This window comes from Cydia pomonella, chromosome 13 (assembly GCF_033807575.1).
Source record: "Cydia pomonella isolate Wapato2018A chromosome 13, ilCydPomo1, whole genome shotgun sequence".
Classification (NCBI taxonomy): domain Eukaryota; kingdom Metazoa; phylum Arthropoda; class Insecta; order Lepidoptera; family Tortricidae; genus Cydia; species Cydia pomonella.
Genome location: NC_084715.1, coordinates 16,656,710 through 16,683,842, shown reverse-complemented (window position 1 = coordinate 16,683,842; position 27,133 = coordinate 16,656,710). Strand labels below are relative to the sequence as shown.

The 27,133-nt window shown below is 36.4% G+C and overlaps 1 protein-coding gene and 1 non-coding gene across 3 annotated transcripts in view; both read left to right on the top strand.

The window, feature by feature from the left end:
- Nucleotides 1–27,133, top strand: part of LOC133524409 (polyhomeotic-like protein 2) — a 320,025-nt gene that overhangs the window by 54,903 nt on the left and 237,989 nt on the right. For both annotated transcript variants that reach the window (XM_061860397.1, XM_061860399.1), the window contains exon 2: nucleotides 368–406. In XM_061860397.1, the coding sequence (XP_061716381.1) occupies nucleotides 368–406 (39 nt within the window). The remainder of the gene's footprint in view (nucleotides 1–367; nucleotides 407–27,133) is intronic.
- Trnat-cgu (transfer RNA threonine (anticodon CGU)) lies at nucleotides 3,316–3,387 on the top strand. Its single transcript has one exon. It is a non-coding gene; the product is annotated as a tRNA-Thr (tRNA).

Here is a 27,133-nt window from a genome sequence, read left to right as displayed (position 1 = left end):
ATTGGCATTCAGCCGACGCAGGTCCGGTGGCGTTCTCTCGTTTCGGAGGCCAAGATTCTTTTTGGATCGCTGAGCCAAAGCAGTTAGTTAGTTAGTTACTTTAATTGTAATTATTATGTTCTATAAATTATGACATATACGAGTATAATATAATATTGACATTTTATTATTTTTATACTCATCCGGCTGTCTGTGTTTGTGATTTCTGTATGTACTAACAATAGTCTTGTAAGTTATGTTGTGTAATATTAACATATTTATGGGCTTTGCCTGAAATAAACGATTTAATATGTTCTTATTTGTGTAAGAAGTAGTGTCAGAATAAAGTACATCGCACTATGTTATAATATCTATTGTTTGTTGACAGGTAGCGGTCAGCGAGAACTCCCAGTCGCCCCTAGTAACGGTGAGTGACTTGTAACATCAACTTACTGACCATTGATAGACCTTACATCATTGCAATAGGGTTCAAAATGGTCAGTTACCTACCTGTTTCAACGATGGTACAGTCCACGTCAAATACCGTTACTGCCTTACGCCTCCGATGTAGGATGTCATTTTAAACTTGCACAGCTACAACTACTCTGTTATTTATTTTATCACACTAGCTCGAAAAAGATTCCCATTTGATGCAGATATACAAAGGCATGTATTGTTCTCACGGGAGCTATGGATGCTAAAAAAAAAGCTATACCTCCCTCAGGAGTTATAGATAGTATAGTATAGTGACGAGGATAGTTTTTTCTTCGCAAGTGTGATGAAAAACATTATGTGTAACTCCGCGGGTAAGAATATTGCGAATTCAAGTCTTTAATGCACCCCAGCCTGCGGCTGTCGTTCATCTAAAGACCTCGTTTGCAATATTTCACTGAACCCCATCCCTGTACAATTTACATAATGCGAATCGCTAGAAAAAATATTTTTTTGATTAATAGCACTTTCAGGCTTTTTTACAGCTCTGGGGGCCGATTTTTCAATTTCGATCGCTTGATTTCGTGTTTTCCCTTTAATATCTCCATTACTAAGCAAGTAAATTCTACTAATAATATAGAAAACGAGTGATCAATACCACTATATTCCCAATTTCTATCGCTTTTATTTGAAAAATGTTATTTCGCATAACGTCTTATCGAATTTAAACAGTGAGTCATCTCATCATTACTAACATTAATCTAATTTTATGTAGTAGCTCACCTTTCAAGCTACCCCCACTAGCGTCTTCCGAGTGTCGGCGTCTAGTTAACTCTCCGGCTGCTGCTCGACGCAGCGCCGGCGCAACTGCGCAGCGACGCCATTTTCCATAACGCTGACTATAGACGCCGACGCTCAATAGACTTACTAAATTGCATCCAGAACCTTTTAGCAACTTTTGTTAATACTGACTGTACCCAAACGAAGCTTTGTGTGAAACAATGCCGAACCATTTAAAATGATTTATATCCACACTAAATCATGGATCTGACCGGCTCGGCTACCTGTATCGTATTTTATATAACCGAGTCAATATTCATTATATACCCGTAGTACATAATATACGTTCAATACTATGCACAATAGCGTCCAGCGTGACACCACAATGAGACCTTTCACCCAGTTGCCCGCGTCTCCCGACCAATGAATATTTATTTTAATACCAGAGACTGATAAATAATAAAGGTTGCAATAGTATATTATTATAAATAAGTACACGAAATATTATTATATACCTACTTAAGCGTCAGGTCTTCTCAATTTATTGTTATGATCATGGTAATTATTTAAAGAAGTAAGGTGCATTCGTGATATTCCGAAATAAGTAAGAACTGTAAGTTATTATCAAAAGTACCCTACATTATGAGGCATTCGAAATTACGCGAATACACATTACATATACTTACTTGAAAAACAACATAAAAATATACATATATTATCACTGATATTTACTGTGCAAAATAACAAAATATCCACTAGTTGATCCATTATTTACTATGTTCTTAAAATAAACTTGTAGAAATGGGTTATGCGCTAGTCGTTTATTCTGCTGATGACAGTAAAGTTACTCAAAATGTTCTTGTTAAGGCTTTATTATGCGAGTTATTTTTATTAGCGTTACGACCTTCGTTCGAGATACTAAAGTAAGGACTTGTCTGCAACAGAAATACCATACAGAATACATACTTATGTATCGAAAACTTCCAAGCTATTTACTAAAATAAATAACATACTTTATTCTACGCAATTTACAACTAAATTTTAATTACGAAGATTGCCAGTCTGTTTGTTTTACTCATCTCTGGCAATGCTACCCTTTTCGTACACAACGGCGAATATTTGTTGTAGTCGCGTGGCACTTATGCCTTATTACAAACTGGTGCAAAGCTTATTCTGGATTACGATCGCTTTCTTCAAAACGGGTCAGAGTTTGAATGAGCGATGCATTTCGAACGGTCAAGCGTTTAAATTTAGAATTCACAGTGTAACAATCATTACAGGGCTTACAATAGGGTGTGTCACTTTTTTATGACAAAAAAAACATCTTTTTTTCACATTCTAATAGTTAGGTACCAAAAGTTAGGTTTAGGTGTAAAATAAAGATATATGTTTAAAAAAGTACGCTTCTGATATACTTTTAGTTTGCTTGAGGTCGTTTTAGTTTTCTAGACAATTATGACGTATACTTAACACTTGCACCGTCAGGGATATCAAAATTGCTGCCAACTTAGCTTGGTCTAAGTCTAGTGGTGGCGATAAATTCTTTATTGTACAAAAATACATAAACAAGGAAATAATTAGGACAAGGCGAACTTATCACAAGAAAAGAGCGTACTCCTATTTTAAATGCCGGCAACGCATTTAGAACCCTTCTGGTGTTGCAGGTGTTCATGGGCGGCCGTAAACGCTTACCATCAGGTGATCCGTCTGCTCGCATGCCTACTGTAAAAATCATTTGAGGGATCTCTTCCAGTTAACCTTTGAAAAGAAAAGTGAATGCTTTAAGTTCAAATCTGAACCTTAAACGTGCGAAACGAAATAAATAACATATAAATGCGTTAAATGATCTGCCACTTACGTGCAGTGGTGCAAAAAGAAAGGTCCCCGCGGGCGCCTTTCTCGAGATGAAAAGCGACTGATTGCCGACTGATTGCGGCCGTTTCTGCTCCAGATTTCGGAAAGTGTATCAGATGCACTATGTACTTACTTTACCGCTATACCGTAATCCAATAAAGGATTCGTATAAGAGGTGCAAGCACACACTGCTCGCCCTTAGAGTTGGTCAAAGGCGCGTAGCCTTTCAAAGATAGCATACACCAGAGAATTTGGGACGGGTACCGCTGTGGCCGGGTGGTTTAGTGGTAAGGACGTTAGCCGCGTAAGCTGAAGACGCTGGTTCGATTCCCGCCTCGGCCACCGGTGGGCTTAGTCACTTTTTTTTAGTGTATGATATCTATTACAGTTTGTACTTAATTTGCTGTAGGTTTGGTGTCATGTTCCTGATGATGAGTAAGGTTTCCAATGTTTCCCAGGATGAATCTTTGTAAGCTTGTAGAGTGTAACTCCACTATAAGCGCCCATAGGCTGCGGTGGCTGCTTAACATCAGACAGACCGCATGCTTGTTTACCACCAACGTTGATATAGACGGTCAGGTGAGGTATTTAAAAACATACTCAGCACAGCTTTATTGTTAAGAGTGTTTGATATAGGTATGTAATTATACTTTTTTTTGTTACAATTCAATGGAAGAAGGGGAACATTGTATGTTATAAATTATGTTAAATAATTACTTTGAAATCATAATAAGATCCATAATGTATTTTATAATATCTACCTTTGTCAGATTGTGTATACATGACTTGTAAGAAAAAGGAAAATATTCTGCATAAAAAAAATTTTTACCTAGTTTTTGTAGCCAGCTTAATGAAGTTTCGAACCACCAACCACGCTCAAAGAAACCAAAGTTTACCAAGTTTATCGACATAGGCTGCTTGAATTTCATCGCTATTCTGTCATTCTCCTATTTATTTATACTTGTGAAAATAAGTATACCTACTTCTATTGGGAAAAGTACCTACTAGGAGGCGTATGCTATGCTTCGTCAAAAGGAAGTACCTAAGTAAAAAGTTTCGTGAATATGGAATTTTCTGTCTAACGCAGATTAAATTACTTAATTCGATTCTGTTTATCATCGACACGATTCTCTTTAGTAACAAATCCATCAGTTTTAAGTATCCTTGCTTGAAAAGTCATGACATAATACAAAATGTGTTTAAGTTTTGAAAGCCAGTACCTCCCGGTCACGGAACTCTTGAAATTAAATAAGCAATAAAGTAAAACAAAAACAAGTTCGGCAGCCAAAAAAAAGTGCTCTGATTTTTGAACTCTGCAGTTCCGACGTCGAACCGGATTGCGTATGTGTTTCATACTCGTAATGGTCGGCTGGGTTCATGTGTATCGACATGTCGAATCAAAAAGGCTTATGTGAGTCGAGATCTGGTCTTACTTATGCCTTTTTTGATTTGTGAAGATGTGGTCGGGGCGTTTTGTCTCAGCTACCGGCGCTTCGAAGAACTCTTCGATGATAATGATCCGAGATCCGATATCTAAAAATAATGAACGTTCGTTTACTGTAATATATTATTTACTGTTACTTTTCAAAAAGTAAAGCTTTTAATTGAAATTCTATCAATGTTTTGAAGCGAAGCTGAAGAGTTTACTGTATTAGGTTAAAACGAATTATCCCAAAATTGGTAAAGGTTTTTCATCATTAAAAGCCGTTTTCATAGCAATAATTGCAAATACACATACATAAATAAATAAATATTATAGGACATTACTACTCAAATTGACTTAGTAAAAGTAAGCTCAATAAGGCTTGTTTTGAGGGTACTTAGACAACGATATATATAATATATAAATATTTATAAATACTTAAATACATAGAAAAGATCCATGACTCAGGAACAAATATCCATACTCATCACACGAATTAATGCCCTTACCAGGATTGAGCCCTGGACCATCAGCTTCGTAGGCAAGGTCACTACCCACTAGGCCAAACCGGTCGTCAAAAATATATAAGTTATTGCTTCTAAAATATTACATTCTATGGGAGACTAATTTTTTTTTCGCGATTTCGGGGTGGGACCCATAGTAAAAGTTACTCAGTATGGCCTATATATTCACGCCGTAAATTATTACAGGTTAAGCAACCTGTATATATACATTAAAATGTCTTTATGACTTAGAAGTCTAAGCGTTTGGATCTCAAGCTAAAACAGCCCTACCGGTCATGCAGGATACAGGTCACTTCGTTCCATCTGATAGGGTTGAATGATGTGCGTTTGTTTTGTAAAAAAGCTGCACAGGAAACTATAATGCTACGTTTACAGAGGAGGAAAGATATCGAGCGCTTTGAGCTGAAGGTAAAGGTTAACTTACAGCTATTTTTTATGATTTTAGATAGAGTCAGACCAAGATAAGTTGGCAGCGATTCAGAATCTAGTTGGTTTTTCTGTTGATAGCAAAATTTAACACAGATTTCGTGATTAATCTTTACTGTTTACACCTTAGACCAACCGAAAACGCTTTGTCTGTATTTTTCGTACAAAACAGTCTGCAGATTTTTGCGGGGGAGGGGCTATTTGTACGTATTTATTTCAGTTTATTTGTACGTAACGTAGAAACAGCCATGTCAGATAAACGTCTGTCCATACAATAAGTATGACGAGAGTATGAACATTGGCCAAGGTTTTCGACAGAGGGGTAAGCTCTGAAAGGCGACTCCGGTTGGTCTAATTTCACACTAATCTCATACATCAATTTCACATTAATTCCATACATATATGAAAGTAACTCTGTCTGTCTTTCTGTTGACTTCTGACGCTTAAACCGCCCAACCGATTCCGATGAAATTTAGTGTGGAGATAGTTTAAGGCCCGGGGAAGGGTTTTTATTAATCATCATCATTATCATTCCACACAGACGAAATCTCGGGCAGAAGAAGAATATTAAATTACTAGCTTCTGAGCTAGATCTATGATTTTCTTATAAATATTTAAATTCAATCAATATGAACCTGTTTATTAAAGACAAATCAAAATATTTGTGTTAGTTACTTTCGATGTGTTATTTGAACATTGATTAACCACAATAGTCTAAATTCCCAGAAATGTTATTGCATTAAAAAAAATCTGATTAACTAGTGACCTCATGGGCCTAAGGCAGGGATCAAATCTGCTGATTATCAACGCTATTGTCCTAAAGGGGCCCTCTGAATACCAGTTCGCCGGACGATATCGGCCTGTCAGTTATTCGCAAAAGCTGACAATCGCTAATAACTGTGATAGCCTAAAGTGAATAATTTGGTAGTCTAAAGTGGGCCCCTTTAGACTACCAAATTATTCTCCCATATGTATAATTCCCTCAGCACATGGAGTTATAATTACGCAATCTTTATCACCCTATAAACATCGATACTTGTGTGCCCCCTAAACAAAAAAAATAAGAGTTGAAAATGGTTTCTGATACTTTGTTTTCATTAGACACCCTGAAAACCTAGCTCCAATTCTCACATTACCCTAATACACGCTCCGCAATGCTATCTCCCTTGCCCATCGTCCGCGGAACCCATTTAAGCGGTTCTCACACCATTGACACGATGAATCGCCCCCATTACCCGACAAGAACATTGTACAAGTAAACTATAAGGTTAACTATGCCCAAAAGTAGTAGTAGATATGCCATACAATTTGTATGGAACGGCTGGCAGGCAGCAGTTACCAGCCGGCCGATCAAGATAGTGCCACGGCTGCCGCGGCGCGAGTGGCTCGATTTTATCTTACGCACAAATATATACCTCGGCTGCGCGCTACAGCGCAAGCGCCGATTGATGGACCAATGAGAACAATGAGATTTAGGGAATTACTGGCCGCTGTTTGAATTGTATGAGCTTAGCGAGATGACTATCTAGTCTTAGCCCCTAGCTCTTATATCTTTGATGGTAAATAAAGGGTACGAAAATATCTTCCACCAGCCGAGACAGGTCCTTAACTTATTACATTTACAATATGAAGCATTAATGTTATCTGTACTTCATGGTTAGCGATGGTGATTATAAACTGGATGGTAAAATTATAATTTCAATAAATTTTAATGGTCCTACTACCCTTTTGCGCGTCTTATTTTGCGTATAATTCGTTCTTCGCACTTCCACGCACTTTTGCCTGTGCTGAAAAACACAAATACAAATATATTACTTACCAAATCGTATTTTAACGACTTCAAAATTAAAAGAATAAAAGTAAAAAGGAGAAAGGGTTACTTTCGCTCCAGTGATATTATTTTTAAATGAAATATGTATATTATAAAAAATACAGTTCCCAGCAAACAGTTGACCCATTGCGAACTTGAATAGCGAAATCGCTTTTAACACTGCTTATTCTTGTTGCCCAACGATTATTTCTACCTGAGTTTAAATTAGCCTTTTACTTTTTATAATCTTGGTTTATCTTTATCTGTGTCCCGATTAAAACGGACCGTTACGTTATGACGTTAATCTGGAATATTGTTTGCGAGCCCTTGCCGACCTGTACTGTTAATTTTAGTTATAAATCATGGCCTTTCCCCGAAGTTGCGCGGGCGGCGCGACCGGTTCGACTCCCGCGCAGCCTCATTTAAACTGTAGCACATTCCAGCGGCGACCCCGTATGTGTAGTGCAGGTCGGTATTTCATATTATGGAATCACATCTTTCATATACCGAAATTCGCAAATTGCAGGGATCTTTCTCTTTTTCTCTCACTAAGACGTAATTAGAGTAACAGAGAAAAATGCCCGCAATTGACGAACTTCGATTTTCGCGGTTATAGCCCTGAACTGAAGATAATTTAAACGGTTTTAGTTCATAATTACTAAATAGAACCAAACGCGGGATGATATTGAAAATAAGCGTAACTAACAAGCCTTGTAACTTGTAAAACAAGCGTAAAAGAAATAAAAGAAGATTGCGCTTAAATTTATTAATTTTCGTTACCTAAAGGTTGTCTAGATTAGATTGTTGGCTGACGAGATTTTTAGCGGTAAGGTTTTTGTTGCCTTTACTTGATTAGCTTGTTTTTAGGTATGAAATAAAGAGTATTTGTATTGTAGTGCGCTTTTATTATCAAGTTAAATAATTCCGTGACAAGTACTTAATGACTTAGGAAAATAACCATCCGAAACATCTAACCTGAAATGCCTATCTATGCTATCCACTTTCTGAAAAGTCATTTTGCCATCTTTTAGCAAAATTTACTAAATTAAAAATTAAATTAAATTTAATTTTTTAAATTTATTTATTTCTTTTAGCTTAAGATAATTGATTGACAACTGACGAAAAAGTATCTATCTAAGATATGATTATGACATTTTAGGGAATGTATTCACTAGTTAATAGCCTTACATTCCCTAAAATGTCATCGTCATCTAGTTAATGAAGAAAGACATCAATTTCCAGTCGTCAAAGTTGAGAGGACCATGAAAAACAAAAACTACCTGTTCAAAATGCTACTAACTATACTTATCAAATATTTCATGACAATTACATGAATATTGAAATAGTGGTGCGCACTATAGATGCAAGGAGAGCGCGTAAGTGCAGGTCCCCTTTTATCTCCGGCCGCCCGATACCGCGCATGTCATTCTGTATGCGCCTGCGATCAATATATGCTTTTGGAGAAATTGACGTTTCGCACGAAGCCTTGATGATTGTAATTATGACAGAATCATAAATCTAAAATAATATTACTCTAACCTGAAAGTAATATTATTTTGGTTTATTTATTTTTTATCGCAAAAAAGCGCTAGAAATACTTTGGTTGATTTTTCTAAAGAGCAATGAAAATAGGCAAAGGTGATGTGGATGGATATTTTTTGTAGACCTAACTAAAAACTTCATTTTATTTTAGGCTCTTTATTGGTATATTTTTTCTTAAATAGTTTTCAATATCGATCAAAGTAATTATCAGTAAATGTCTTAGGAAAATCGCGTAGTAGGTATTTAAGATAGGTTTTGTTTTAAGTAGGTAATAAAAAAAAGTTAAATAGTTACGTAAGCTACTAGGTAAAAATAACACGATAATTTTGTGTCGGCTCCTTCATAAGGGGTATCCACAAAATATACATTACACACAAACACAACTAAAACTTTAATATTAAATTAAAGTAGAAAGCTACAAATGGAACAAATAAACGATTTACTTACTGCTTTGTTAATAAATTACGTAAGCGTGCTTTATTTCGGCGTATCTTAATTACTTGAACTTTTGCTTTAGCGATAGCGTTAAATATTAAGTTAATTAAAGGCACAATACTTACTTACAGCCACTGTTTAATTTAGGGTTCTGCGAAACAACTGCCTTATTTTGGTGTCCGTTTCGCGTAAAATTTCTACTGGTATTATTGCGTTAAACGCAATGGTAGGTACTCATGGTACCTATAACTTCATTTTGTAATTATATATATATTATATATATTATTGTGTTACTGTTGGCAGAGTACCCATATAATTCGATACCCATCGGCTTTCTTAATTTGAAACACGTCAGCACCTTATCCTACAGGTGTGAATGTCACGCCCTCGCCAGACAAATAATGAATTTTGGAGATGGCTATCTGCAACCAAAGAAATTCAAAATGAGCTGGTCAAAAAAGCTCTTGAGTAGCTGGCGGATCTTTCCTAAGGGGGCAACTACACAAAAAGTCCCTATATGGGTCGAAGTGTATCCGCAAGGGCCCCCGGAAAATCATAATATAAGAGCCTTCAAATCAGGTTCCACTGATAGGTAGGTAGGTAGGTAGGTTGTTAGAATATGTAGAAAAAACGCGGTAAATTCTCGGTGTACGTATTGGTTATATAATTATCGTAGTAAAATCATTGTTAACTCTGTGTTTCTATAACTAGTTAAAAAATAAGACAGTCCATTTCATTTTCCAACTTCGCTGATTTACTTGCCAAATTTGCGTACATAACCGATACTTTCGAAACCGATCAGAATAAGTTCATAAGGTTACGTGAGAGTTAATATTGTGGGAGACAGCTTAATTTGGGCTTGATAATTACGCACGTAGGTATACTTGCCCATAACTATAGTGGCCCTTAAACATGTGCGTTCGTTATTTAATAACAAGCCTTATGAAAATGTAATTAAGTTTAAATTTGCGTGACTTAAGTGGCTAAATTTCGCTGGGACCGGGCATTGACAAGTTCCTTCCTTTCATGAAGTAACGTGTGGGAAAATGTCTGTAATTTTGTAACGATTAAATTAACAATTTATGGCCAGGATGCCACTGATTCTTTTGCGTGGGTTTGGGATAAAATAATTCTTGCTCCGTTATATTATTTACGTTTACAGGAATTTGAGTCCGATTATCCGATAATTTCATCTTATGATAAGATGGAATTTGTAACATAATAGCTGTTATAGAATATGACACGCACCTAACAATACACGTGTATAAAGTTCTATATAATGATTATAAAAATAATAACATTCTTAAAGAAGGTAAGCTATCTTGACGTGTCTTTTTATTAAAAAACACTTTTGAAAAATACGTCTGTTCTAATATGTAACAATTATAAATCATAAACGATTATTTACATTCTTTTGCTTTCATAAGTAATATAAACTAATTTTTAAAAAGCGGTTAACAATATTTTTTTCTAATGCAAAAAAAAAAACGAACTATAGTTAGTGTTAGGTTAGTATACGGAGGCTTTTCAAAAGCACCAATAGGAGCGCTCCACATATTTTGTATCGCGGCCAATTAGAAGCATCTAAATTTAAACCACTTTTTGTACTGATCAAATATTGTAAATTCACTCTTTCATCATCCTCCATACTATCAACACCCCCTTTCTACATTTAACCGTTTTGGCAAGAACCCTTGTAAACCAGTACCTTTTGGAGAAGATTATACTTCACTTCATTATAGATCGAAGTTTTATTTGAGTCGTCGAGATCCTGACCTGCACGGCGGCTACAGTCAGTTATCATATGGCACTGCCTAGAAAGCAGATGGTTCTGAGTTTGTACCTATTATTGGTGTATTTTTTTTTCTGAGTGGAGCGTTAAATCAGCCACATTCAGTAACATTTCTTATGTAGGGTATATTTGATGACGATAAAATAATACGTAAACAGTAAGAAAAGTACATTTCTCAAGGTCAATCTTTCTTTGGAATCTAAATTTAAAATAAGCCCCTTAAGAGAAAAATAAACGACAGGCATATCCTAGGGTAATATTTTTATATAAATTATATAGCTGATATAAAAATATCTGCACATATGCACAAAATCGCTCCCGTTCTATATGAATCACAGATCACTTATCTATAAGGTGGACCATATAATGATATCTTATGATCCCCGTCCCCGTGTTCACACATTAGTCCTTCGTCCTCCCGTACAAATTAACTATGAGAGCACAGTAGGTTATATGTTTATTTCAGCTGCACCTACGAGTACTATCTATTTTGTACTTCGAGGCCCTGCGAAGACCGATAGCAGAGTTTCAGGAGGTCCGAGGGCCAATAGTGAGCTTGGAGGGTCTCTTTTGGCCCCGGCCTCGTCTGAGGCGGCCAACCCCATATTTCCCGCCGAGGTATGTATAATAATAGGTAAGGTAATAGGTATGTATTGTGCTTTTCTGCACTGCTGCACAACATGCAATGAAATAAAGAACAAAAAAATCACTTCCTTGCTATTTCTAAGGACCTCCGAGATAAGATTAACACGTATAAAACGTTTCATCTACTTCGAAACTGCATACCGGTTTATTTTTCTACGATTTTTGCGCCCCCTTATAGGTACGTGGTAGCCTAAGCGCTCACTTTGCTTAAGGGTTAATCTAGCACTGGTTGCCACCAGGTACTTTCCCCGTGTGCTTATAATGTGCACACGTCGCCCATGGACACCTGCAATACCAGAGGGTTGCAAGTGCGTTGTCGACATTGAAGATTGATTGAGTACGGTCTTTTCTTGAAGGTTCGAAGACCGTTTCGGCCTGAAAATTCCGCGGGCGACAATTAAAAAAAATACTGAAAGCTTTATAAAGCGCATTCTGGTAGGCAGTCTGTGGTATGAATACTCATATTTATCTTGCTGGAACAATGGCGGTGCTGGAGTCGTTCCGGGTGACGTTTCACGCTGCACCGACAAACTTATTGGAACTGCACGCGACATGTTCAGGCTGTGTGAGACTACATATAGTTTCATACTTTTGGAATAACATATGAAATGATCTTGTATTTTAAACACATGCTTATATGAATAGTTTGCATATAATAACGAAGAGAAAGTGACAGTCTTTCTTTTGCGTTACGTCGCTTAACCAAATTGCCTTCATATTTGATGCCTACTAAGTACTACTACTAACCTACGTAAGGTCGTCGCTACAGGTTATTTAATACCACGTAGGTAGGTGGCGACAAGCTTACAACCCGTCTGATGGTAAGCGATTACATTGGCCTAAGGATGTTTAAAACACCACGGGTGTCATGTGCGCGTTGTACCCTTTTAAAACTTTGTCTTATCTCTTTTGAAAACATTACATTCTACGAACAAATTTGTCATGCTACGCTGGTGGGTTGCTAGTGTAATTATTTACGAAGATAGACACATTAAATGTACCGCCCGCCTACTACCTAATCATCTACTTATCACAAAAATGATTTCAAGCAAGAAACTGAAGATATGCATTTATAAAGTGCATAAACCTTAACAAGTTTCTATGGTGTATAGCTCTGAGTTTATTGTAGTTATTATATCAGTCGCTTTTCGGTGAAGAAAAACGTCGAGGAAACCTGCAATTATTCGCGAAGACATTCACGTAGGGGGTCTCACAGGGGGCCTGTGCCCAGCAGTAAACATATTATTACCTATAGGCTGAATATATGTAAACCACTAGCTTATGCCTGCGACTACGTTGCCTGAAATCATGCTGAGTATGATGACGATTAATAAAATCTAACACATGGCCTTCCCCGGGGTCTCAAACTATATATTTTGATACCAAATTTCATCTAAATAGATTCAGCGGTTTAAGCGAGAAGAGGTAACAAAGAGACAGAGTTACTTTCGCGTTATATTAGTAGGGTTAATATATTTTATTAGGTATCTTTCTTTGGTACAGTTCTCTACATTATAATCTCGGGAAACCGACCGCTATGAGGCATTGTAGTTCTCTCCCATTAAGGCGATAGTCGCTTTACGCCGCAGAAACAAAGCTACGAGCGGGTGACTGGTGCATGTCAATTATCCAATAGCTCATAATAACAGTTTTCTTGCTTTCTAAACAGGGTTTCCACTGCTATAAAGTGTAACGAAATAAAATTGAAATTGTTATATTATAGGGAATTTGAATTACTTTCCGGCAAACAGGACTAGTTTTCTCTATAAGTTGAAGGCAGAGATGGTTGTTGTGGCGAAAAACAACTGCCTGCTCCAAGTTTTGGGAATCTACTAAGTTTCAGCTTAATCAGACATGAATTGGTTAAAAGATTTGATCGAAACAAACAATCAATCGATATTGGTAAATTTTTTACCAATTTTTTAAAAGTTGCGCTATAGGTGTACTAGATGTACGAATATGTGTTAAAGTCCCGTCTATCTAGTTAAAATCCTGCTCAAAGTTTCTTTTGTTATATGTATATGATATAAGTACTATTAGTACTTATGTCATATATTTTTGAAAGAAAATAATATTTTCTAATATTTATTGTGCATTTCTTTGTATATAATATGTTGTGTAAGATCAGGAAACTATACCGCTTGTTTTTTTATATATATTTAAATATATCTTAAGTCTTTAAGCAATGTTTTAAAACAATTCCTTTCGCTTTGCATATTTAATTCACGTTTCAGCAACCCTACAGTCCCAGCTAGCCGTGGGCGACGAACGACAAACCTTTGTCGAAATTACGACCGGTACCAGTCCACCGGTACCCCGAGGAATAAGGTAGCTTGTCCTAACCGAGATTTAAGGACCTTTAAAATTATTTATTGGCAGCATTTTGTTGTATCGCGGTTTCTATTACAGTGGGTTGGCATTGAATTGTTTTTAGTGCTCACGCTTGTGCACGGATTGTTTATGACAATGGATAGATTAAGTTCGTGTATTTTGCGTACAAACAAATTTAACAAGCTCATATATTATGTATCGCCATCAGATATATCGGAGCGGCCAAGGCGCTCACAAATATCTGAACGCGCCTCTATTGTCAAGGTGTTAAACTGCTTGTTCACATATGTTTGACCACCTTTGTCGTTCTAATATATGATGGCGACTGTACAGTAGTTAGTCTCAAAGTTAAGGGGAAACACTAGTGGTAATTTTTGCCTTAGATGAATAATTTGCTTTATTTCAATAGTCAATATATTCTTTATTCAAATAGGCGTAGCAACAAGCACTTTTAAATCGTCATATTTTACAAATATCATCTTAATCTAAATATCAGAGAATTTTTTTGATGCAGTTATTATTCTTCTAAAACAAAAGGATCGTCAAATACCAATTTTGATACTTATTCTTGTTTTTAAAGGACTGTTTACGTTACTTTAAAAAGCGCTAAAAACGGCCAAATAAATGGATAGTAAACAGACGCCTAGCATACAAAATCGGCAACAATTAACGCAACAATCGAAACGGTCAGTCACAGATAATTTCTTTTTCATTCCGTTCCCAAACAATTTCATTACGATTGGTTAAGTTTTGGAGGAGGAGAATGTCGGGAACGAAGCCTCGATTTCTGAGATATTTACGCAAGATTTTTCGCCTAAGCTGCAGTCCTTATCGCACTAATTTTAGAAGCCGCCCCCGTCATTCTCAAGTCTGAGAAGGGGCTCTGCTGGTATTTCCTCTTTCAACAAAAAAGAAGAGATATTATCGGACGTGTTAGTTACCTTTTTGTCTCCTAGGGGCCTTGACAAAATGACGGTCGTTGAATAAAACGCCAATCGAAAGTTAAATATTGCATGGAAATAGTCGTGACTTTTCGTAGCTTCGCTGCCATCCCGATACGATCACCTACTTTTTTATTTTCATTTGGTGACCGTCATCTTGGCCAGGCCCTCAAGTATATTCCTGAAATCGGATAGGATGAAGTAATTTATCATAGAGTAAATTTCCTATATCTAGCTTGATCTATCTCGTAAGTAAATCAACAAACTCCTGTACTCGGCAGCTGGAGATGAAATATGAGCAGTGAGAACACTTGAAAATACTTGCAAAAAGATAGAGTTTGGGAAAATCCTGCTATTTCGAAAAAATCTTTCCGAAATCCAGGCTTGAAATAGTCTAGGTTGAAGAACCATTGGGCCTTGGTAATTTAATAGTGCGACTTCTTATCAGCATGCGAGGAACACTTAGTGCTTTCACTATTTAATTACTAGGTACAATCAGTACGAGACAGACAGGCTATAGCAGCAACATCAATAAAACCGCGATTGACCCAACCCGTGCCTCTAAAGATATTTCGTTCTTACAACCATTTAGATTAGAGTCGTGACCTTACGTTTATTTATATGAACAGCCCTTTCTTATGAGCCAGGGGTATAATTAGCTACCGATTGGGGCCGGATAGTTGTTTTATTGACGCGTATAATTTTTCAATTAACCTTGCGTTGTGTTAGGAGGTTCAATTAGGCTGGCATGCGCGAGCGCTGCGGATTGGGCGGCGCGGCCAGGTGCAACCGCCAAGGGTATGGCTCAGAGAAAGTTACGTGCTTAAGAAACTAATAAAATTCTTCTACATATTTTGAAAACAACAATATAAAATACAATACAAATATTCTGCATTGCTTGTCAATAACACAACATATATGATATACAAATTAACCCTTTACCGCATATGCAACCATATCATATATGACAGTTATCATACAACTCTATGACGACAGCTACTAAAAGTTCAAATCTAAACAAAATATTTTTTATCACATGAGTAATTTTGCCAGTAGTTGGAGGCAAATTTGTGAGCAATGCAAAAACCATTGCGAGGCAATGGATGACCGTCCGTCCTCAGTTAGTTATTAAGGTTCTCCTGTGTTTTGTTATTCTATTTTTCATGTATAACACAATTTAATGATCAATACCCTTCTATTTGTGTACGGATAACTTAAAATAATATTGACCTACTTAGTCCCAGATTGTGTTCTGTACCTGATGTGTATGCATTTATATACTTTCTGTCCTAAATTTCGCAGTCCATTAGTATATACTGTAATGCTGTGTAATTTTGTTGTTAAAAATAAAATAAAAATAAATAATAAAATAAATCTCGTAAATTCTACACGGGGCTGATGTCTTCGTGCTATCTTATTGAGAGGAGTTTTTTGTAGAATCTGTCCGTGAATAGGGACAGACTGTTGAAATTTTCATTGTGTTTTCTCTTGCCGTCAAGTAATGCAATAATAAAAATATCTTAAATTTTAGGAGTGTCCAAAAACATGTCTATTATTGTTGTATTTTTGGATTACATAAAACGGAACAGGACGCGTATTTGGCCGTTTTTTTCGTGAACGGAATCATTTTGTATCCAAGACGTTGTATGCATTTTACTTCCATTCATTGGAGTAAATATACTTCAACCACCATAAACTTTCGTCCACCCATACCCCGACCCATACAGAAGCGGCGAGATTAGATTTTCTAATGGTCAACCAAGTTCACCGCTCTCGGGTCGGCCAACCCTACCCAATCTAGAACACACCCGCCTCTCCTCCCAACTAGGGTGCTACCAGCTCCTAGATTTAACCAGGTTACACTAAGTTGCGGATACGTTGCGGTCACTGATAGCCGGACTTAAAAAGTCAGCCATTTTCTTGGTGGCAAAGACTATCGCGCTCCAGTTAATGGCCTTGTTTGCTTTAGGGCCGGTTAGATTGTAATAGGAAACTAGGCGAGTTAGAAATGGACTTAAAGTTTAAGGGATTTGCTTAGATAATTTCTGGTAGATGTTAAATTGATATTGATAAAAAAAATCCAGCTCGCACATTATACGGCCAAAAAATTGTCGACAAATGTGATTAAAATGTTGTAACTGGTTGACCGACGTTATCGTCATCTGGTTGTCTAAATTTCTTGTGTACTTAATTAATGCAGACGTACATAAATAACTCGTAATAATATGTGTGGAAGAAAAAGTGGCCAAGTGCGAGTCGGACTCGCCAATGAAGGGTCCCGTACCATTTATGACGTATTAAAAAAAACTAACTTACTAGATCTCGTTCAAACCAATTTTCGGTGGAAGTTTGCATGGTAATGTACTTACATCATATATTTTTTTAGTTTTATCATCCTCTTATTTTAGAAGTTACAGGGGGGAGGGGGGGGACACATTTTACCCCTTTGGAAGTGTCTCTCGCAAAGAAGCTTAGAAAAAAAAGGATATTAGAAACATCAACATCATTTTTGAAGATCTATCCATAGTATGGGTTTGATGAAAAAAGATTTATAAAGTTTCAGTTCTAAGTATGGGGAACCCCCAAAATTTATTGTTTTTTTTTTCTAATTTTGTGTGAAAATCTTAATGCGGTTCACTGAATACATCTCCTTACCAAGTTTCAACAGTATAGTTCTTATAGTTTCGGAAAAAAGTGGCTGTGACATACGGACGGACAGACAGACAGACATGATGAATCCATAAAGGTTCCGGTTTTTGTCCTTTGGCTACGGAACCCTAATGCCATTTAGCTACGGAACCCTAAAAACTGAACGAAACGGAAGAATAATTTATTTCCGTAGACTGAAAATTAGCACGATCGATGTTTCGTCTACTTAGTATATATGTTCAGTCTTATCTTTTTGCAATTCCAAGTCCATCATGGCACATTGTCATCTTGATTACATTGTAAATGACGGCAGCCCGGCTAACAAAGAGTATTATGTCATATGACGCTAACTACTACCTAAACGTATGACAGCCGATGTGCATCTATGCAGTCATTCGCCTTGATGATGTTATGTGGGGGATAATTACTAAACATGTACACAATGTACTTAATGTGTAGATCTTTAGAGTGATTAGTCGAATTTCAAAAGTTGGTTTTATTTACAAATATATCGTAGTGTTTGACATTCACAAAGGCTAAACTGAAAAGGAAGAGATATATTTCTGTCAATTGGCTAATGAGATTACGAAAATAAAACACAAACGGACTACAATCATTAGAATGTCATTTGCATATTTAAATTATTTAACCGAATTAAGGACCTGCTTCTAAAGCATGTTTTATACTCATTTATTGAGGAGATTACACAGAAAAACATAGATGGGATGAACAAAAACTTAAAATAGCATAAACTAACTAAAAAACTAAACTAAACTAAAATAAAATAGCATAAATGTACTTAAACACTGATGCTTCCTTATACGTTTGTTGATGTACGTAAAATTGGATGCCTTTGAACAAGCTAGTATATAATAAACCACAATGTTTTAAGCTTTTGATTTTTTTTGATTGATTAACAAAGGCCAATAAGTAAGACAAGAAAATATATTTCTTCAGATGCATGAGATGATGAGATTTCTGGTAGAGAATGTCGCGTGGCATTAAGTCCGCCTTTAATTGTCACTGTATATTTTTTTACTGTGCAATACAGTTAAAATAAATACATCATTTTTTTGATAATTTCTCAAAAACAGCTGTAACGAATACGATAAAATTTACAATATAGGGACATATGAAAACATGGTCATTTTGAAATTTGTACTCTATCGCTTTTATCGCCTGATTAACGGATGCATTAAGTTTATGTTTAGTCGATGACTGGTCAGGTCATTTCACCTAGGCGCTTCCCAGTATTAGCCATAAAGCCATCTAAGAGACGTACGACCATAAGAACGTGTTTCTAGCAACCAAACAAGGGTCGCCGGCGCAGTCCACGCGGAATAAGGTGATCTCGGCTAGTCTACGGCAGAGATATGAAACTTGAAATCTAGTCGAGAAAACTGACACAAATAATTATGTAAATATTACTGTTTTCGCGGTAAAAATTTACATGGTCAATTGCGTACGGGATTCCTACACTTACATTTGAAAAAAGTTAAGTACCTATTTAATAGTTTTGTTTATAAATTCAATATTTGACTTTTAATTCAATTTCTTATAAAAATAGAAATATACTTATTTGCGTGAAATGTGGTACAACAAATTAGATTCTTCACATCTCACTCGTGTTATTGATTCACATTACCATCTGCGCGTATTTATCTAAAGAAATTACTTCTTATTTAAATAAATAAATACATCATTATTACACAAATCGGCCTAGACACTTAAAGTTCATTATGGTTTTTGTTTGGGTACGTACTAACCGAGGATATCACGACGACAATAAAAACGACGATAGGTCATATTATCATATATCATAGATATGTACTGAAATACATAGAAAACAACCATAACTATATATACGAGTATAGCGAGCATCAACCATGTCTTCTGTATGGCTTCATGTATGAAGCCTATAATTAAAACAAATTAAACCTAAAATGCTCTGTTGTAGTATGAAAATCATGCTCAGTTCTGAGACACGTCTATATTTCTCTTTTGATATACCAATAAAACTTTAGTGGTCAAATTGAGCATTTATCGCAGTTCAACGAGGTCGACATCTAATGGAATCGGGCCGAGCACTTAAATTTTTCCCCAGCTACTTGGACTTTCTTCCCGCGTCATTATCGACAATTACATCCAAACCTCATAACGACTGGTAATAGCCCCCCAATTAACACCCGGACAGAGCGATGTTCATCTCCTCATAAACAACTGACGATAGGGCTGATGTACGACTGTCTTAGCCAGTATTTTATCTTCTAACTTCGACTTGATTTTTTGCAAAGAACCATTAGGACACAAATTCCTCACAGGATCAAGTCCCCTCAGATTTCCCTAACGTTATAATCTGACTATAGTTTCAGAACGTATTTACTCGTACTTATTACATTTTTAAATATAGCAAGCACTTGCGATTCATGTCCGATATGTGTAAACTTTAAGTTAGGAGTAGGCTGAGATATATATGTAAGAATCTACATGTATTATGTAGTTTATGTTTAAAAATATGTATTTCAAAACTAGCATTAGGGTTTTACAATAAGTTGTCCTAAATAATTAAGCACATTATAGCCGCCATGACAGTAAACATTTACAGACCACACGTTAAAACTTCCTGTAATAAAAAACCAATACCTATAAATTATTAAAAGAATTTCTGTTAGATGTGAATATGAGTAGGTAGTTTACAATAGTTAGACTAGAAACTAAGCATTTCCATTTTCAAACTAACATTACCAAAATCATAATAGCGCATGTGCAAATGTAAACTTTGGTGTTTATAAATTCATTTATTGAATAAGAAAAATAGCATACTTTCCACTATATAACAGATCAATTCGTCTTTTAGTTATTCGATCTGTTTCCAATATGATACTGATCGATCAGTGTTAAAAGTGACATTTCTTCAACCAAAAACGTCACCTTTGACACTGACAGACGAGTATCATATTGGAAACAGAATAACTAAAACTTGAATTAGCCTGTATGTGATCTGCACTGCAACACGCATCAATCAATTGTTGGTGTTGAAATTGAAGTCAGAAGTCAGGGTACTGCTTCTACCATATTTGTGATTGGGTCCCGATCCGCTACCGATCGCAATTACCGATAGTACGGCAATTTCGTGAGATAATAAGCTGATGTCGAACGACTCTTATGTATTGACGTGGTAAAATTGTGCTTTTTGAATAGGGCCCTGAATTCGATAGATATGATGGTTAAAAATAGTGAAGAACGATTGTGAGATCATTATTATCTCCGGTCGCTAGGAACGATCGTCTTTTGTAATAATTTTCGTTTAGTTCTGTGTGATTTATTATGTAAAACAATATAAATACAGTTTCTATATAGGTACATTGTTTATATAAGGCCAGTTTGACACTGACATATTTGCTAGCGTAAGTTTAACTTATTTTCTATGCATCTCGCTCGTACTGATTGATGTTTATTATATGCGAGACATATTAGTGCGAACGAGTCCTATAGGGACCGTGCGCGTTGGAGGGTCTGCCATCTTGTGGCCTGAATCGGAACAATAAACATGTACATTTACACGTCACGTGTTTTCTTGTGCATAGTAGGTTCTGCCATCTTTTGGGCTACATCGGAACAAAAAACATCAAATTTACGCTTCGCGCCAAAAATCTGACGGCTCCTGTGCTGCCTCCTATAGTTCATGCACGCTCCCTATAGACAGAACGTTACGCATACGTTATGGTTAGCGAATGTCAGTTTGACATTGATAAGGCAGTCGTGGTAAGGCTAAAGATTATTGGTCTTTTATTACGCTTTTGGTAACCTGAAAATTCTGCCTTCTACAGAAAATATCAGTCCCATTTTTGTCCCATTTTTAATATGTGTCAGGCAATATTCTACATTCTAGACCTGTCGTTGTAGTCAACACTATAATTCTAAAGCCTCGCGAACCGTCCGAACACCTATCCACGCCCGAACTTTCATTACTAGCTGTCATTTTGTTCTATTTCTGATATGTAGCCTTTTTTGTTCTTCTTGCTTCTGGGCTACCGGAAATTGCCATGCAATTTTATTTTTATTTAAGTACATAATGATGTTACGATATGTAATTACTGCCATATATTGTTATTTAGAGAATCCTATTATTAAATTCGCAGTGGTATGGCAAGAGCGGAAATGGCTTGATGGAGTGGAATTCGGTCTTGGAGATCCAAATTATCAGCAGGTCTTATGACAGTTTTGACCGAGTATAAGTATTATTTTTATCGCAAGTCGTAATCGTGACAATAGGTCAATGTATAGTACTTACTGCACAGTGACGTTGGGTTGAAATAACTTGACTCATTGTCAGGCGTATTTGTCAAAGTAAATTTTGTAGTCAACTAAATTTACTGCCATCTTTCGACACAGGACAAAATCTTAGAATGATATATTTGACTCATGTTCTTTCATTGATATATGTATTCAATATCAAACGGTGTCGCCATCTACTCGAGTTAGGCCAATAGTATATCACAATTTATTCGAGCATAGGTACATTTTTCTTAATTTTTCGAGGCAAGTTTTTTTCCTAAGCCTTTTTTTATCATATACGGAGTTATATATCTTCGCTCCTATTGAATTGCCTAAAAATTCTTCCTTCATATAACAAATCTATAAAAAAATATGTTTATTTGTCTAGGTTGTCTGTAGTAAAATATTTCACGCGCTGTACAAGTAATTTAAACATAAGTAGTATAATCAAATAAGATAACACAGAAAAGTTGTTAATAGAAACAGATGTTAAATACAAAAGCCTATTCACGACTATTATTTTCTGTTCATTCACTATTGACACGACATTTAACACAATGATTAATATTTTAAGTTAAAATAAATACAGCCACAAACTAATAATCAACCCCATTCATAACATCAAAAGCTCAAATCAATAGATTATTTCATTCACCTAGGGAACTATTCATCACGCCTCGTGATGAACTCTGGCCTGAACAATTTAGTTTAAATTAAAAATATCACGTTTCAAACCGTTATTCGATACTGCAGGTAGTATGCACACTGCTTGGTCTATGGTGAAGCAAAACAATCGTTTTGTTTGTTTAATTTTCGAATGTAATAGTATTTTATACAATCGTGATATAATAGAGAGCTTATCAGTCGAGTACCATTTTTAGGCAACGAAGCTTGCTGAGTCTAAGTAAGGTTCGAGAAAAGCTTGAGTATAGCACTATTGTATACAATACTTCTACATCTACTAACTACTACATCTAAAATAATATTATTTAATATACTACCTGAATAGGTAATGAAAATTGGTAAGTATCTCAGTAGACAAAAATGTAGAACAAAAGACATAAACGCGCGAGCCACCGCCCGCCCGTCCCCCGTTTAGTCTTTTCTATGGGAGCGCGGCGGCACGTGATTGGTCATCACGTCCCGTCGTCCAGTGTTGGGTATTCAAAAATAAAATCATTATTTGAATAAGAATTCGTAAGAAGAAAATCATCTTGATTTTATTCCCGTCAAAATTATTCAAATAATTTTGGTCGGGAATAATTCGTATGAGAAAACATTTAATGAGAATAACTTATTTTTAATCAAATATTTTTGGGACGCAACGTGTGTGGACACCCTGGCACCGTCTCACCTCGGCTCAACATCATTGAGAGCGGGCGGGGCGGCCATAGCTGCCGAGGCTGCAAAATGCCGCAAATATATAGCTCTCACTGACCGGCATATATTTGTGGCTTTTGCAGTCGAAACTCTAGGACCGTGGTGCCCAAGCGCTCATAAATTAATTCGGCAACTTTCAAAAAAAAATATTGATGTCACGGGGGACCGTAGGGCTGGCTCCTTCCTCGCCCAACGGATCGGCATAGCGATCCAAAGGGGGAATGCAGCCAGCCTTATGGGAACCCTTCCACAGGGTTCTGACCTGGGTGATCTAGCTTAATATAAACATATTGGGCTAGGTCACTCATGTTACCCTTTTTTTTTAGGTTTTAATTTTAGTTTTGTAGGTAGTTTTAATTTTAGGTTACATTTTATACTAAGTTTGTTATTATTTAAATATAGTCTTTAACCTACAAAAAAAAAATCAAATATTAATCATGATTTTTTACTCTATTTAATATTCCACGAATGAAAATGTAGTCTGGGTACCGTACAGGTATAACGTATAGGTAGAGGTAATAATAGTCTCTTGTCTAATTCATACCTCCTTTTAATATGTAATAAAATCTTACAAATTGACTGTCACATAGTTTTAGTAACCCTATTGTTTTTAATTTGATAACCAAAGCATAAATGTACAACTTAGCTGTTCTGGGGGCCTAGCCAAGATGCCAATCGTTTGCGCTCCGACAACAAAGCGCTTTCGGTCTCTATCTAGAGACATATAGCTTTTCGTCTTCTTAGCGCAAACGATTGGCATCCTGGCTAGGCAACCTGCGTGCTTAGCCAACATGCCAATCGTTTCGGCTACGAGAACGAAACGCTATCTGTCTCTATCGCACTAATATGCACTAGCTTAAGCTTGATTAAGCTTAACTATTATAAATTAGTTTTTATCTTTGTATGGAGTAAGCACTCACCTTATGGTCGTTTATGTTCAATCGTAAGTATCGCCGCGTGAAACATCTTGTATCTTATAAAATGCGAGTTGTATGTCTACAAAATTCATAATAGTATTGCAATAGCGCTCGTGCCGTAGTATCGTAGTATTAAAAGCACATTTATTACCAGAGCTTAGAGCTAAATCAGGGGGCTTAAAATGACGCTTACGTAATTACTGTTGAATAAAATATATTTAGTGTTTATAAATAACAGTAATTATTAGTAAACTAGAATAAATCCATTAATTGGCAGCAATTTTTCAAGCATTAGCACGTTGGAAACATACTGACGAGAATAAATAATCTTACTCAATCCTGATTATTTCTGTGTCTATCTCTGTAAATTAGAGTTTCAGATTTTTGGGAAAATGTTCATTAAGGAACGATTAAAAAATTAAATTTTTCATTTTCCAGCGATTAAACCCTTTTCCAAGCCGCAAATACGTGACGCTTCTTACGATTGGATCGACTAAGTGGCATTGCATTTCTTTGCTTCTGGGCGTGCCGAATAGAAAGGAATTAGGAAAAATGCCAAATTATAACACCTATGTTTTACGAATAAATTATTCTTATCCTGAATCAGCAAATAGGAATATTGACCATTTTGTAAGGTAACGAACGTCGTATTTCTCTGAGGTGTCTCAGGGTTCATTACTTATTTATTTATTTAAACTTTATGGTACCAAATGGCGGACGTAATGGCTAATGGCATTCTCTACCAGTCAACCATAGGGCTAAACAGAGACATGTAAAAATGGTGCAAGATTTTAACTAGATTAAAACTATCGCATACAGCTAAAAAACCTGATAAACTACAGATAAAATACAGAAAAAAAAATACTGGACTATATATAATTACCAAAGATTGTTACCAATATTTATATTTATTACTTATTTATCATTGACATATATCTAAGGACGGGCCTTAAGGGCGCTAAGAATGGTGCTAGTGCTAGTTCAGTGGTGTCACTCACGAATTCGAGCCAATTATGCAGTCTAACGCAACTAGTTGCGATCAATCGCGCGTGATGCGAACTCATCAACCAATCGCGTTGTGGCGTTAGACTGCACGATTGGCTTGAATTCGTGTGCGTGACACCGCTGTACTGGCCCAATTATTATTGCCCGTAAGGCCTGCCCTTAGATATATGTCAATGTTATTTATTCATTAAGCCAAGTATGCTCATACCAAGCTTCTAAACATAGGCAAAGTTCAAATTGGGCAACATTCAAAATATTTTAAAACCTATTTATGTAGGCATGTAAATAAAGAGGTTTATACTTATAATGCAACTAAGATTGGAGTATTTGAACATAATCACAACCCATTATTAAGTTTACGATTTGTTAATACTTCAACTACACGCTGTAAGAGTTTACATTTATATTAAACTGGATTTATGTCACAAATGATCTGTATTATGAAAACAGAACCGGATATAATCAAGTAAAAACGTGTTCTACTTATTCTGGTACCATAAACCATTAGGTCGGTAAATAAATCAAGTCGGAAAGCAGCATATTAGTGGCTCCGCAAAGTAACCGGCGCGGCGCACGCGCCGCTCCCGCCATCTTGTTTAATCTAGTGCCGTTGATCGCGGAAAAGCGCGCCAACCTTCAACGACCTTCGCTCTCCGACCGCTCAAATCGACCCGAAATGGACTATGCGTACGCGCTGTTATCAACCCTATCACTAAACTAAAAGGGAATTTATTGCTTGCAAACGAACCGGACTCTTACGACATTTACCATACATTTTGGTAACCTGCCCCGTGTATTCGTAGACTAGGTATTCTAAATTCAAATACTTGATCTATAAATCCTTCGTCGGTTAGTTTATTGTACTGCTTTGTCATTAAAGTCAGAAATCATTTCATAATGACAATAATAGTTTTAGCATGTCCTTAATTAGCACATTGCTGCGTTTGTTTTGAATTCTGATAAGTAATTAACAAGTTATCAATCTTTATCTATAATCATTGACCGAGAGGTTATTGAATTCACCAGCAAATTACTAAAACTATCTTAATAGCGTTTTGCCAGCCCTGATCACGCGCATCCTACGCTAAATTCAAGGTCATGCGTAATCTCGTTGCTTTAGCCAAGCAGTGGTGCATCTATGCTCGGCTATTATAATAACCTCCGCCCCACTATCTCTCGCCTCCCATAAATCGCCAGCGGCTGTACGTATCATCACGACCTAATGTTTCATTCCAAATGTCCGCATGAGTCCAACACTCAAACGTACCAGTTAAATACTAGCCTATGATTATACAAATTTATAACTAGCTCCAGGTAACGATTTATACTGGTGGTCTTGAGCATCGAACTGGGCTGTGCTAGTCTAGCAAAGTAAATACAGGGCCTGCTACGGGAGCTTGCCGGCACATTTTTCATCGCTACTTCCTGCTCCAAGATTTACTACCCTCGAGATAAGACATCTGCACCAATATTAAACTGTGGCATCTCAAACTGTACCGAAAGGGACACAAGTATCGCGATCATAGTTTGTCCCTGTCGTTTAATTTAAAGCTAACTGTAGGGTTAAATGTCGGTGGCTGCGCTGGGCTTCGTCGCGGTTGGACACTAATTGTTCGCCAGGTGACTTATCTTTCTTGTTGTAAACATTAAACAATGTTAAGTTAGAGGCAACGGATTGCAGGACACTAAAACGGGTAAGAAAAGAAAGTTAAACTGGGAACTTTAATACAATATTCACGCAGAGCTTCAGAATGTTTCAAAGAGCATATAGGTACATAAATATGAACAATGATTTCTGTGCCTACAATTTTAATACCAAACAATGGTGTATTCTTATTAGTTCCCGACCCACGTGACAGATGACGATTCATATAAATGCACTGCACCTATCCCCATCTTAATTTCAGATTACTTGCTATGCTAAAAAGGAAAATGGCGAAGATGAATAGTTTCCTTTATTTCAAATCTGCTGAATAGATACGAAATCAAC